Genomic DNA, 15,941 nt, shown 5'->3' on the forward strand with positions numbered 1-15,941 from the left:
CCTGAACAGAGTCTGGGTCCAGAGCCCATCATTGTGCCGCCTCCTAGACAGCAGAACATCGTCTACGTCCTAAATAAAAAGGCAACCGAGGCTCAGCGAGTTATTGAGGTTCCAGCGCAGCCGGCTAGGAGCCCAGAGGTGTTCTTTATCAACTATAACGAGGGAGAAAACCCGACCTTACCAGGTGGTATTGACTTCCAGACTGCTCTCAACTCTGCAGTCCAAGCCAATGGTCAGCTCATTGTTGGTGCTGGAGGACTTGCTGGAGGCGAAGGCGGTGCTGCTGGTAATCTAGGTAGTGCAGCATTAGGTGGAGGCGAAGGCGGTGCCGCTGGTAACCTAGGTGGTGGTGGAATTGCTGGTGATTTCAGAGGTGTGGGTGGATTCAGTGGAAATGTTGGAGGAAGCGGTTTTGGTGCTAATTCTGGTCACGGAGGAGGTGCTAGCATCAGGTTGGCTGGAGAGAGCGGTTTAGGTGGTAACATTGGTGTGGGTAATGGTTTTGGTGGTAACAGTGGGGGAGTTGGGGGTTTTGGTAGTAACATTGGTGGTAGCAGTGGTTTTGGTGGTAATATTGGTAGTACCAGTAGTTTTAGTGGGAACATTGGCGGAAGTGGTAACAGTGGTGGCACTGGAGGTTTTGGTGGTAACCTTGGTGGTGTCAGTAGTTACAGTGAGAATATTGTTGGCATTGGTGGTAACAGTGGTGGTAGCGGAGGTTTGGGTGGCAGTGCAGGTGTTGTGGCCACCTCTGGTGATAGTTACAGCTCTCCTCCCAACAACATTAACACACCACCTAGTCTATACACTATCCCTTAAACCATTTATCACAAGATTTGACTTAAGTTCCTTATGCTAACGTTCGTATGAACACCAGTCTACCTTTACATAATTGTTATCTGTTCATCAACAGAGTTATATGTGTATAAGAACTTCGAGGAACGAGACTGTGTCATCGACGACTTTCTCCCGTTCCTCGTCGTCTTTATAAGCAAGTTCAATAATTCACTTGTTATGTTTTTTTAAATATATATCTATATACTGGAATGCACAGCGCTTGCGCCCTCTAGTCAGTTCTGAAATACGTTATGTTGTCACATGTAGATCCAACATTAAACTTGTTAAACCTAACATTGTTTCCATATGTTACCTGGGTCGAATGAAAAATCTGAAACTGCAACAATTATCCCAGAAAGATAATTAATATGACATAAGATAAGGGGATACTTGTGCCTCCTCCCATGGGAGACTTAGGTCTCAGAAACTCCCTAGAGAGGGAGCCAAGGCCGGGCCACCACTTGTAAAAGGCCCGGGCCGGGAGAATATCAGCGAATCTTTAATAATAAATAAATAATAATGTGACATAAACTTTCGGTGTTTATACGGATTTATCAAGCAGACGAATGTGGTCTCGCAGGCAACACCTTGTTGATCAAGTAGCGAGAAACTCTTCCAAGTTCTTTCGCGTTCAATGTTCATGAATATGAATATATATTTTTTTTTATTAGAAAACTTTTCTTACCCTCGCTTTGCATATTGTAATGAGTAGATACAGCACACGATTTTGAGCATCTAAAATTGAAAATGAATATTTATTTATTCAAGGATTATATGGAGTAAAATAAGGGTTGGATATGAAAAGTGGGTTATAGTAAGTGTAAATTTATGAACCTGGAGAAGAAAGAAGTGTAGAGGAGAGAGAGAGATTTTGGCAAATGTTGAGTGTGTGGGGAGTATTGAACCAAGTGGCTGGGGATCTCAATGCAAGTTGGTAAAAATGTTATGGAGGGAGTAGTAGGTAAATCTGGGGTGCCAGGGGTAAAAGAAAACGGGGAGCCTGTAACTGAACTATGTGTAGAAGGGGGTTTGGTAATAAGTAATACATATTTTATAAAAAAGATGATAAATAAGTATACAAGGTATGATATACTACTTAATGAAAGTAGTTTGTTAGATTATGTAAAGGTTGATGGGTAGGCCTCAGGATATACTTGTTTACAGAAGGGCAACAGATATGTCGGATCATTATTTACTTGTAGCTACAGTTAGAGTAAGAGGTAGATGAGACAAAAGGAAAATGGCAACAGCAAGTAAGAGAGAAAGATGAAAGTAAATAAACTAAGGGAGGAGGAAGTTAGGGTGAGACATAAGCAACTATTGGCAGAAAGGTGAACTAGTGCTAGTATGGGTAGTGGGGGGAGGGGTTGAAGAGAGTTTGGATAGTTTTAAAAATGCAGCATTAGAATGTGGGGCAGAAGTTTGTGGCTATAGGAGGGTGGGTGCAGGAGGAAAGAGGAGTGACTGGTGGAATGATGAAGTAAAGGGTGTGATAAAAGAGAAAAAGGTAGCTTATGAGAGATTTTTACAAAGCAGAATTGTTGTAAGAAGAGCAGAGTACATGGAGAGTAAAAGAAAAGTGAAGAGAGTGGTGAGAGAGTTCAAAAGGAGAGCAGATGATAGAGTGGGAGAGGCACTGTCAAGAAATTTTGGTGAAAATAAAAAAAAATTTGAAGTGGTTGTTTTGCATATATATATATATATATATATATATATATATATATATATATATATATATATATATATATATATATATATATATATATATATATATATATATATATATATATATATATATATATATATATATATACATATATATATATATATATATATATATATATATATATATACATATATATATATATATATATATATATATATATATATATATATATATACACATATATATATATATATATATATATATATATATATATATATATATATATATATATATGTATATATATATGTCGTGCCGAATAGGCAGAACTTGCGATCTTGGCTTAAATAGCAACGCTCATCTTGCAATATAGGACAAGCGAAAATTTGTGTATGCAATAATTTCGCCAAAATCATTCTGAATCTAACGAAAAAAATATATTTCATTGTGTTTTTTTAGTATTAAATTATTGTAAACAAATCTAAAATATATTTAGCTGGGTTAGGCTAAAATAAATTGCTCTTGTTATAATAAGGTTAGGTAAGTTTTCTAAGATTCTTTTGGAGCAAAATTAAATTTTTTACATTAACATTAACGAAAAAACATATATCTTTAAACGTATAAGAGAAAATTTTGGAAAGGACTTAATTTTAAAAGAGTTCTTACTAATTGACCAGTTTTACATATTCGGCACGACATATATATATATATATATATATATATATATATATATATATATATATATATATATATATATATATATATATATATATATATATATATATAACGTACATATAAGATCATAAGACAGAAGCAACACTGCAAGCAGGCCTACTGGCCCACGCGAGGCAGGTCCAAGTCTCCCACCGGCTTAAACCAATCCAACCTAGTCAGGTCAGGTCACGTTCACTTAAGGAACGAATACGGCATTTGACCTAGTAGCACAAGCTAGTCAGGTCCAACTCACACCCACTCATGTATTTATCCAACCTATTTTTAAAACTACACAACGTCTTAGCTTCTATTACGGTACTCGGGAGTTTGTTCCACTCATCCACAACTCTATTACCAAACCAATGCTTTCCAATATCCTTCCTGAATCTGAATTTTCCAGCTTAAAGCCATTGCTGCGAGTCCTGTCTTGGCTGGATATTTTTAGCACGCTATTTACATCCCCTTTATTTATTCCTGTTTTCCATTTATACACCTCAATCATATCCCCGCTAATTCTACGCTTTTCTAGGGAGTGCAGATTCAGGGCCTTCAGTCTATCCTCACAGGGAAGATTTCTGATACATGGGATCAACTTTGTCATCCTCCTCTGTACGATTTCCAGAGCTTTTATATCCATTCTGTAATTCAGTGACCAGAACTGTGCAGCATAATCTAAATGAGGCCTAACCAAAGATATATAGAGTTGAAGAACAACTTGAGGACTTCTATTATTTATACGTCCTGATATGAAGCCAGGGATTTTGTTAGCTTTATTGCGAACACTAATGCACTGTTGTCTTCGTTTTAGATTACCGGTAACCAGAACTCCTAAATCCTTTTCGCAATCAGTAATATTAAGATCTACACTAGTTAGTTTACATGTGGTATGGTTATTTTCCTGTCCAACATTTAGAACTTTGCATTCGTTTATATTAAACTGCATCTGTCATTTTTCTGAACACTGCGTAAGTCTATTCAAATCATCCTGGAGTGCTCTATTGTCCTCATTAGAATGAAGTGGACGGCCTATTTTGGTGTCATCAGCAAATTTGCTTATGTCGCTATTTATTCCCTCATCTAAGTCATGTATGTAAATTGTGAACAACAAGGGGGCCAACACTGACTCATGTGGAATACTGCTTGTGACGTGCCCCCATTCTGATTTCTCCCCATTCATGCAAACACTCTGCTGCCTATTTGTCAACCATGCCTCTACCCAGGAAAAAAAATTCTCTTTCTATTCCGTGTGCCTTAAGTTTCCTCAGTAGCCTCTGATGTGGAACTCTATCAAAAGCCTTACTGAAGTCCATATACACAATATCATATTGAATACCATGATCTACCTCCTCAAATACCTTAGTGAAAAAAGTTAGTAAATTCGTAAGACAGGAACGCCCCTTTGTAAAACCGTGTTGAGATTCATTAATCAATTAATGCCTTCCAAGATGGCTACGATTTGCCTCGGATATTATGGATTCCATAAATTTTCCCACTATAGATGTAAGGCTTATTGGTCTATAGTTCGAAGCTAAGGACTTGTCACCTGCCTTGTAAATAGGTATTACATTTGCCATTTTCCACTTATCTGGCACTATGCCAGTTTGTAGTGATATGTTGAAAAAATTAGCCATAGATTTGCTAAGTTCCTCTTTACATTCCTTTAAAACCCTTGCAAACAGTTCATCAGGACCTGGGGATTCGTTAGGTTTTAATTTCTCTATTTGTCTGAGGACCATGTCACTAGTTACTCCAATCGTTCATAGTTTATTATCGTCCTGTTCTACAAAATTTATTATTTCTGGAATTTCGCTAGTATTTTCCTGAGTAAAAACTGAGGTTACCTGGAGGTTATTCCGGGGATCAACGCCCCCGCGACCAGGTCCATGACCAGGCCTCCCGATGGATCAGGGCCTGATCAACTAGGCTGTTACTGCTGGCCGCACGCAGTCCAACGTACGAGCCACAGCCCGGCTGATCCGGCACTGACTTTAGGTATCTGTCCAGCTCTCTCTTGAAGGCAGCCAGGGGTTTATTGGCAATTCCCCTAATGCTTGATGGGAGGCTGTTGAACAGTCTTGGGCCCCGGACACTTATGGTGTTTTCCCTTAGTGTACCAATGGCGCCCCTACTTTTTATTGGGGGCCTTTTGCATCGCCTGCCCAGTCTTTTACTTTCGTAGGGAGTGATTTCTGTGTGCAGATTTGGGACCATTCCTTCCAAGATTTTCCAAGTGTAGATTATGATATATCTCTCCCTCCTGCGTTCCAACGAGTACAAGTCAAGTGCTTCCAAGCGTTCCCAGTAGTTAAGGTGCTTGACAGAACTTATACGTGCAGTAAAGGATCTCTGTACACTCTCTAGATCTGCGATTTCACCTGCTTTGAATGGAGATGTTAATGTACAGCAGTATTCCAGCCTAGAGAGAACAAGTGATTTGAAAAGGATCATCATGGGCTTGGCATCTCTCGTTTTGAAAGTTCTCATTATCCATCCTATCATTTTCTTTGCACGTGCGATCGTGGCACTGTTGTGATCCTTGAAAGTGAGATCCTCAGACATTACTACTCCCAGGTCCCTTACATTATTTTTCCGCTCTATTGTATGGCCGGAGTCAGTAGTATACTCTGTTCTAGTTATTATCTCCTCCAGTTTTCCATAACGGAGTAGTTGGAATTTGTCCTCATTGAACATCATATTGTTTACCGTTGCCCACTGGAAAAGTTTGTTTATATCTTCTTGGAGGTTAACCGCGTCCTCAGCAGATGACAGCCTCATGCAGATCCTAGTATCATCCGCAAAGGATGATACGGTGCTGTGGTGTATATCTCTGTTTATGTCTGATATGAGGATAAGGAATAAGATGGGGGCGAGTACTGTGCCTTGTGGAACAGAGCTCTTCACTATGGCAGCCTCCGATTTAACTCTGTTGACCACTACTCTTTGTGTTCGATTTGTTAGGAAGTTGAAGATCCATCTCCCCACTTTCCCAGTTATTCCTTTAGCACGTATTTTATGGGCTATTACGCCATGATCGCATTTGTCAAATGATTTTGCAAAGTCTGTGTATATTACATCTGCATTCTGATTTTCTTCCAGTGCATCCAAGGCCATATCATAGTGATCCAGTAGTTGTGAGAGGCAGGAGCGACCTGCCCTGAACCCATGTTGCCCTGGATTGTGCAGATTTTGGGAATCCAGGTGATTGTTGAAAATTTCACACATATCCTTATCACTGTCAGTGACCTGACCTGAGTTACTCTTAGTGGACCTATCTTGTCCCTAATCTTACTTCTGTATACCTGAAAGAACCCTTCTGGTTAGTCTTCGAAGCCTTTGCGACTTCATAAATACAGAATGCACGAAATACAAAATAATTTTTTAGTTTAATGACTGAAAAATCGGCGCCCAAAGTATCATAAAAATGTGCAAAATCAAATAACGCAACAAATAACAATGACACAAAATTTGAACATTTCATTTATTTATTAAGCGTTTTTGTTCAACTTATCTCCGAAGACATTACTATTATTATGAGTACAATAAAATTTTCGTGCAATGTCAGATTTGACTCACGAAATCGTAATAACACGATTGCAAACAAACTACAGAACGGATGGAGTTAGAACCCATGGTGAGTGAGTGGCTTACGCATTGGCCTGGAGTTTTAGGACCAGATCAGCATGGGTTCTGACCCCACCCGTGCCGCGGCCAGAGTTAATGTTCAGCCTGGCGAGCCCACTCTAACGTTCTTCTTCAGTAGTGGACTTGTTATAATTCTTCATTTGCTTCAACACACTGAAGGTGCGTTCACATGAAGCCACAGAGGTTGGTGAGCTCACTTAAAATTCGCAGTGCAGTTGTAATATTAGGATAAAGTTTCTCTTGCAATAATTTCTTTGGTCTGCATTCTAGTTAATGTTCGTCTAATATATTCGTTCCAGAAAGATGACCTTGTTACAGAGCTCTTTGGAGATTTCACTGCTGCAATGACGCTGAAATTGTTCAGCTGCTAAAAGTAACTCTTCATTACTTAGAATAGTGAACTGCTACAGAAGTCCAAAAAAGAGTACAAATGAGCTGCAGTAACTCCAACATGCGTGTAACGCCTGAAATAATCAAGTCCGTGATTACGAGGAAGTTACTTTTTCAATAATCCTGCTCAGCATTGGGATCAAGTTATTTGTTGAACACTCCGATTAAATTCTAATATTCTGCGCTGCCAAAATGGCTTCAGACAAGATTGAAACCCACTGATCAAGAATTTGTTAAATATATTTAAGATATTCATCGGTTATAGCTTCATGTATTTCATTATACACTGACCTATTTGCCATTGCAATGACACTAAATTTATCGTATTAAAACTGGTTTAATTTCATGATCATTACTGATTCCACGCCATCACTACATCTGACTCTTACATTAACTCAACTCCAGCAACATGCTTACTGGAGATGCAAGGTATGCTACAAATATTCAGAAACCGAATACAAAATGCATTAATACATATTTCTTACGGGTTCCATGTTAGAGTGACTTATTCCTACCTAATAAAACTAATATAACTGATCAGGACAAAAGAAGTCCTGGATACAGAATAACAGCCGTTTTACATAAACTGTTAAAACGAGCCAAGAAGCAATATGAAAGATGGGTAACAAAACGTTTTGCATGTTTAAAGCATTAGTAATGTTATTAGTATTAGCAATGTTATAAGTACAGTCAATTAATTAACGTAGGTATTATAAGAATGCAATTATGCTCTTGAGTGGATTTATAACTTACTATGGTAAGTTACTTTGGTAACTTACTATGGTAACTTACTATGGTAACTTGCTATGGTAACTTACTAAGGTATCTTACTATGGTAACTTGCTATGGTAACTTACTAAGGTATCTTACTATGGTAACTTGCTATGGTAACTTACTATGATAACTTACTATGGTAACTTGCTATGGTAACTTACTATGGTAACTTACTACGGTAACTTGCTATGGTAACTTGCTATGGTAACTTACTATGGTAACTTGCTATGGTAACTTACTATGGTAACTTGCTATGGTAACTTACTATGGTAACTTGCTATCGTAACTTACTATGGTAACATACTATGGTAACTTGCTATGGTAACTTACTATGGTAACTTGCTATGGTAACTTACTAAGATATCTTACTATGGTAACTTACTATGGTAACTTACTATGGTAACTTACTATCGTAACTTACTATGGTAACTTGTTATGGTAACTTACTATGGTAACTTGCTATCGTAACTTACTATGGTAACATACTATGGTAACTTGCTATGGTAACTTACTATGGTAACTTGCTATGGTAACTTACTAAGATATCTTACTATGGTAACTTACTATGGTAACTTACTATGGTAACTTACTATCGTAACTTACTATGGTAACTTGTTATGGTAACTTACTATGGTAACTTGCTATGGTAACTTACTATGGTAACTTACTATGGTAACTTACTATGGTAAGTTACTATGGTAACTTACTATGGTAACTTGCTATGGTAACTTACTATGGTAACTTACTATGGTAACTTACTATGGTAACTTGCTATGGTAACTTACTATGGTAACTTGCTATGGTAACTTACTATGGTAAGTTACTATGGTAAGTTACTATGGTAACTTACTATGGTAAGTTACTATGGTAACTTACAATGGTAACTTACTATGGTAACTTACTATGGTAAGTTACAATGGTAGCTTACTATGGTAAGTTACTATGGTAACTTACTATGGTAAGTTACTATGGTAACTTACTATGGTAAGTTAATATGGTAACTTACTATGGTAAGTTACTATGGTAGCTTACTATGGTAAGTTACTATGGTAACTTACTATGGTAAGTTACAATGGTAGCTTACTATAGTAATTTACTATGGTAACTTACTATGGTAACTTACTATGGTAAGTTACTATGGTAACTTACTACGATAAGTTACTATGGTAAGTTACTATGGTAAGTTACTATGGTAAGTTACTATGGTAAGTTACTATGGTAAGTTACAATGGTAGCTTACTATGGTAACTTACTATGATAAGTTACTTTGGTAACTTACTATGGTAAATTACTATGGTAACTTACTATGGTAACTTACTATGGTAAGTTACTATGGAAACTTACTATGGTAAGTTACTATCTGCGCTCAAGTCACCATAGTAAGATACCTTAGTAAGCTACCATAGTAAGTTACTATGGTAAGTTACTATGGTAAGTTACTATGGTAAGTTACTATGGTAAGTTACTATGGTAAGTTACTATGGTAAGTTACTATGGTAAGTTACTATGGTAAGTTACCATGGTAAGTTACTAAAGTATCTTACTATGGTAACTTACTATGATAACTTGAACGCAGATAAGAACATTTACACATCAAGTTATAATGTATATAGACCTACGAATTTTGTATCAGTCAAGCTGAAGGTTGAATATACATCTGACCACCTGGCATATATGATGATGCTGATGAAGAGCTCTTGATCCAAAGAACTGGAGTTACCCCTCCCCTTTCCTTGGATCAAACCTAACTGTCTCTCATTTCCCAGTCTCTGAATGACTCCTACGAGTTTAGCGCTTACCCATCACTAGAGTAATAATAATGCCATCAAATCTGGCGTCAAATGGTATATATATAATTGCTTTTATTATGCATTTGACTTTATTAGTTAAAAATGTAATCTGATATACGACACTTATTTTCAAACGCTATTTTATTTGATTATAAGGATATGTATGGACTGAAAAGTGTAAATTTCTTAGTGCATATACTGTATACTTTGAATTTTTTCAATCCCTCTATAATGTATCTTCTTTAGTAAATACGTTAGTCTTATGTCGAGTGTATTGAAGTGATACATAAAACTGTTAACGTTTACAAAACGCAGAATACAAGACGCAGTCAGAGTTATTGTAATGATTGGGGAATTACATTTGATCGCGCGCATCTAAAGACTGTCAGTGGACTGCATGTATCTAAAGACTGTCAGTGTACTGCATGCATCTGAAGACTGTTAGGTAAGACACATATGCAACAGTTAGGTATCTTTATTATGAAACGTCCATCACCCTTAAAGTACTTTAAGGGTGATGGACTGATTACATCGTCTTCAAGTATCTTCTGCTTCTATCAACTTTTCTGTACTTGACTGAAGAAGCCTACTGTGTAGGCGAAACGTTTCATAATAAAGATACCTAACTGTTGCATATGTGTCTTACCTAACAACCTGTCGGTATTTTATACCATTTTAATGTTCATCTGAAGACTGTCAGTGGACTGTATGCATCTAAAGGCTGTCAGTGGACTGCATGTATCTGAAGACTGTCAGTGTACTGCATGCATCTAAAGACTGTCAGTGTACTGCATGCATCTAAAGACTGTCAGTGTACTGCATGCATCTAAAGACTGTCAGTGTACTGCCTGCATCTAAAGACTGTCAGTGTACTGCCTGCATCTAAAGACTGTCAGTGGACTACATGTATCTAAAGACTGTCAGTGTACTGCATGCATCTAAAGACTGTCAGTGTACTGCATATATCTAAAGACTGTCAGTGTACTGCATGCATCTAAAGACTGTCAGTGTACTGCATGCATCTAAAGACTGTCAGTGTACTGCATGCATCTAAAGACTGTCAGTGTACTGCATGCATCTAAAGACTGTCAGTGTACTGCATGCATCTAAAGACTGTAAGTGTACTGCATGCATCTAAAGACTGTCAGTGTACTGCCTGCATCTAAAGACTGTCAGTGGACTACATGTATCTAAAGACTGTCAGTGTACTGCATGCATCTAAAGACTGTCAGTGTACTGCATGCATCTAAAGACTGTCAGTGTACTGCATGCATCTAAAGACTGTCAGTGTACTGCATGCATCTAAAGACTGTCAGTGTACTGCATGTATCTGAAGACTGTCAGTGGACTGCATATATCTCAGCAGTCATTGTAACAAGCAGATTACAGAACTCGTGAGTACTGTCATAATAATATTAAAACTAACTTGGATACTTTATATTCGTAGAACTCTCACTATTGCTGGGAATATCCCTCTTATATTCCTGTCAACATTACTGACAATATTCCTCTAACATGTGAATGAATGTGAGGTTCCAACTAGATACCTCACATTCACTCACTCTTTAATCAAGACACTGACATCCACTTAAGTGCAATTATCATACATAGTAACATATGTGTACATTACCAAGGATAACCCAAAGAAGTTAGACAACACATTCTTAAACACTGTGCTGTAGTGTGTATCAGAGGCACTCGTAACAAGTATGGGCGTAGCCGGAGCCATTAACCAACACTACACCGCGAGGCTACACATGCATTTCAATGTGGCAGCATGACTGGGAGGAGTCACATGATACAGCAGATGTGCGTGACCCTGCCAAACACGGCCGCTCTCCACACTAATGCAGAGTCAGGAAGATGATGGATGTTGATACTCATTGCAAAGTGAAGTTGTCATTGTGGTCGGTTACAATTATAATGAGTTACGTGCCGTCTTCAATAATATTTATAGTGTATAAGAGAGTAGATAATAAATTTAAAATATCCTACGGGTGCTTTTTTGGAAGAAATGTATGAACGTGGTTCTAGTGAAATTTTAGAGTACCGAAACCAAATCAAGTGTTTGTTAAGCTGACGGGAATAAAAACTGCGCACTTTTTTCCACGTAAATGTTCAAATTTGCATTTTGCTCTGTCATTGATGGATTCGGAGGCACCATTTTTGAACGTTTGATACTATGCCACTGAGGGTTTCGGAAGTTATCCCAACCATTGATATAAACCTTGGTATTAAATACCGACAAGTTGGTTTAGAAAAACACGTAAGCAAACACTAGGACTTATTTATTAGAAAACGTTTCGGTCCTAGTGTTTGCTTACGTGTGTTTCTAAACCATCCCAATCATCCCATGATGGAACACCTCCTTCACGCACATCTGACTTTCCAGTACACAAATGACATTTTCTCTCATTACATACATTTGTTATTGATGATGAAACTCTTCAGCGATCCTTTCTCTGAATGATCTACACGGACGTCACTCACACGGGTTTGGCGCTACAAATAAAGAAATAAATTATAATCTGGAACTTAATTTGCACGCATGTCCAGCCAAATGATAACTGAAAGTAATATTCAGCTGGTAAATTAGATTTTGAGTATTTTAAGTTCATGATGATCTTGAAGCTAAACTTATGCGTAAGTCTACAATAGCCCCTGATGGAACTGTGATTAAATCAATTATATTTTGATAATGAAGATTACCTTTCTCCTTTCAAAGGAATAAGTAAGTTTATTCAGGTATACATAAAAATACAGTTACCTAGATTATCATACATAGCAGCATATGTGTAGAAAAACAACCAATTAACTATATGTACATTTTGATAAGGCCATTTCTATCTCCTCTACCAGTCCTTCAACGCACTTTTAATTTATATACACTCTTAGTCACTATTTTTCTCCAATGTCCAAACCACCTCAAGAACCCCCCTCCTCAGCCCTCTAAATAATACTTTTGGTGACCTCTTAACTTCTAACCTCCACGCTGCATAATATTCATTCCTCATATCGACCTCAAACATGACATCTATACTGCCTTTAGCCTCTTTCTCGCTTTAAAACCCATGGTTCACACCCACATAAAATTGTTGGTACCACTATACTCTGGTAGATTTCCTATTTTGCCTTCATGGATAAAGTTCTTTGTCTCCATAGATACTTCAGTGAAACATTCACTTTTTTTCTGTTTTTTTAAGTTCTGTAATTCACCTCGTCCCTCATAGAACCATCCACCGACAAGTTCACTCCCAAATATCTAAACATTTTTACTTTCTCCATACTCACTCCCTACATACTCATTCTCAAGATTTTTGTCAATCTCATCACCGTGCTCTCTCTTATGTTTGCTTTTAATTTCCTTCTTTTACATTCCTTCCCAAATTCCCTCGCCAACTTTTGCAAATTCTCTTCAGCATCTCCCAAAAGCACCGTGTCATCGGCAAAAAGCAACTGTGACAACTCCCACTTTGTATCAAATTCGTTATCCTTTAATCCCACACGTCTCCCCAACACTCAACTCTCACTTCTTATACATGACAATTTATAAATATGCTAAACATCTGTAGTGACATCACAAACACGGGGAAACTATCCTACATTCCCTAACCAGAGCCTTACTGTCCACTGTTCCCTAACCAGAGCCTATTCAGTACATTTTCTATTGTATACATGTGCAACATCTACCACATTGCTGCCCTATCCACCCTGTCACATACTTTTTTCTAAATCGATAAAAACAACAACAATGTCTTTACCTGTATTTAAGTATTGCTCACTTACATGCCTTAAAGTAAACAGTATCCTCACTGCTTCTCTTCGAACCTGCTTTCTGTCTTATCCTTAATTCTTTCAACAATAACTCTGCTATACCCTTTACCCAGTGTACTCAACAGTCTTATTCCTCTATAATTCTTACACTTTGTTTTATTCTCTTTTCCTTATCCAAAGGAAACACGAATGCTCTCTGCCAATCCCTAGGTACCGTCCCTCTTTGTTGCATGTAATGAACAAACACAACAACTACTTTAAAACAACATGCCAACCTGCTTTTAACATCTGATTTGTAATCGAATCTGTCCCAGCTACTTTGCGTCCTTTCAGTATACCCAACTGCTTCACGCACTTCCTGAAGACTCATAACTGGCTCTGCCTCACACACACACACACACATAGGTGAGTAAGCACACATAGCTGAGTAAGCACACACACTATCGAGAAGTTTCTTTGACAACTAGTAACTAACACAACAGTCCAAGTTGCTCTTTGTAGATTCGCCGGTATAATCGCCCGGCCCGGGCCTTTTCCAAGTGGTGGCCCGGCCTTGGCTCCCTTTCTCGGGATTGTCTCAGACCAATGTCTGCTATGGAGGAGGTATAAGTACCTCCTCGTCTTCTGGGACTAGCTGTCCCCAGGTCTTGCTAGGCACCTTAGGCTGCCACAAACCCCGTCCACATTGGGCTCGAAGGGTGTGGCAGCTGCATAGCAACAGATATCAGGAGGTGCAAAGGCAGCAAGCACTACAGGATCCTTTTGGAGTCACACCCCAGCTTTGGACATAACATTCGAGCGCTGGGAAAGCTCAAAAATGCCTTTTACTGTGAGTGTTGCTGCTACTTCACTTGTCCGTTGCACTCCCCTGTCTGTATGACAGTCCAGGTAATGAGTAACAACATTATCATCTCAGAGAAATTAAGTTATTTAATGTTCAACCTTCCTCTGTTATTGCATACGCACTGTGCAGTATATGTTCTCTTATACTGGCCATAGTTATTTCAGTTTTAAAAATAAAAATAGAGAAATAGTATCAATATCGCCGAACCCGAGACATTTAACCAAAAACCACCACCATTAACTCTTCCAGAAACTTATCTAGCTTCCCGGGGGATAGTTAAATGTCTAGGGTTTGATATATATATATATATATATATATATATATATATATATATATATATATATATATATATATATATATATATATATATATAAAGATCTCAGTCAGCAGCATTCGAAACTACTAAGGGGGACGGTCAAGATTCCCAGGCAGCGCTCTAGTCCACTTGGCCACACAAATGCCACATAGACTGGGTAGCCTGGTTCACAAGCCAAGTTTCTTTCCCAGCCCGGACACATCAGTCTTTGCGAAAGCAAAGTTAAGATTCTTAATTGTTTTTGGAATCAACCCCAAGAAAGAGAGAGAGAAAGAGAAAGAGAGAGAAAGAAGAGAGAGTAAAAGACTGAACACCAGAATAGGGGAGCGAACTCTTTTTTCTTTTACGTCGTGTGAAGTTATGACCTATTGTTCTCCCTATTGCTAGCAGCAGGGAATTCTTCCTGTCTGCTCTTCACATTTTACATTAATTCCTGTGTAGTTGTTATGTCTCCTCACGTCTCCTGTCCTATAACCACAGCAGCTCCCATGTCCTAAGTTGTTTCTTTTTAATTCATGTTTATCATCCATTTAACTTTGTTCTCTTTTACCCATGTGTTTTCTAAGGTGCGACCATTCCCCAGCCGCATGATCCATTTTGACCTGGCTTATACTATTAAAATAATAATTTTGCCATCCATATATTTGAAATATATTTTAAAATTATTCATTGGAGCATCTCACGACTATATTTACATGGTTTTCTGATGATTATTTATTTTCATAACACAAAGATTTTTTTTCTTTATCCGCAGGTCATAAAATTTGATCACAAACTATAATAATTACAGGAATTTAAAAGAGGCACTATCACAGATTTCTTTTAATTTTTCAATACGTTAATTTTCCCTTACGTATATGTGTATGTGTGTGGTGCGAATTTGTTTGTGTGTGTATGTGTGTGTTTGTGTTTGTGTGTGTGTTTGTGTGTGTGTGTGTGTGTGTGTGTGTGTGTGTGTGTGTACTCACCTAATTGTACTCACTTAATTGTGGTTGCAAGGGTCGAGACTCAGCTCCTGGCCCCTCCTCTTCACTAAGTGCTACTAGGTCCTCTCTCTCCCTGCTCCATGAGCATTATCATACCTCATCTTAAAGCTATGTATGGTTCCCGCCTCCACTTCTTCACTTTCTAGGTTATTCCACTTCCTGACTACTCAATGACTGAAGAAATACTTCCTAACATCCCTTTGTCTCGTCT

General features: G+C 37.9%; 1 protein-coding gene across 1 annotated transcript in view; it reads left to right on the top strand.

Annotated features, from left to right (window-relative positions):
- Positions 1-1,020, top strand: part of LOC128685221 (uncharacterized PE-PGRS family protein PE_PGRS46-like) — a 4,349-nt gene extending 3,329 nt beyond the window's left edge. Inside the window, exon 2 of the mRNA XM_053771722.2 lies at positions 1-1,020. This exon is cut by the window's left edge and continues 255 nt beyond it. Coding sequence (XP_053627697.2) covers positions 1-819 — 819 coding nt within the window. The 3' untranslated portion in view covers positions 820-1,020.
- The last annotated feature ends 14,921 nt before the right edge of the window (positions 1,021-15,941 follow it).

This window comes from Cherax quadricarinatus, chromosome 8 (assembly GCF_038502225.1).
Source record: "Cherax quadricarinatus isolate ZL_2023a chromosome 8, ASM3850222v1, whole genome shotgun sequence".
NCBI lineage: Eukaryota > Metazoa > Arthropoda > Malacostraca > Decapoda > Parastacidae > Cherax > Cherax quadricarinatus.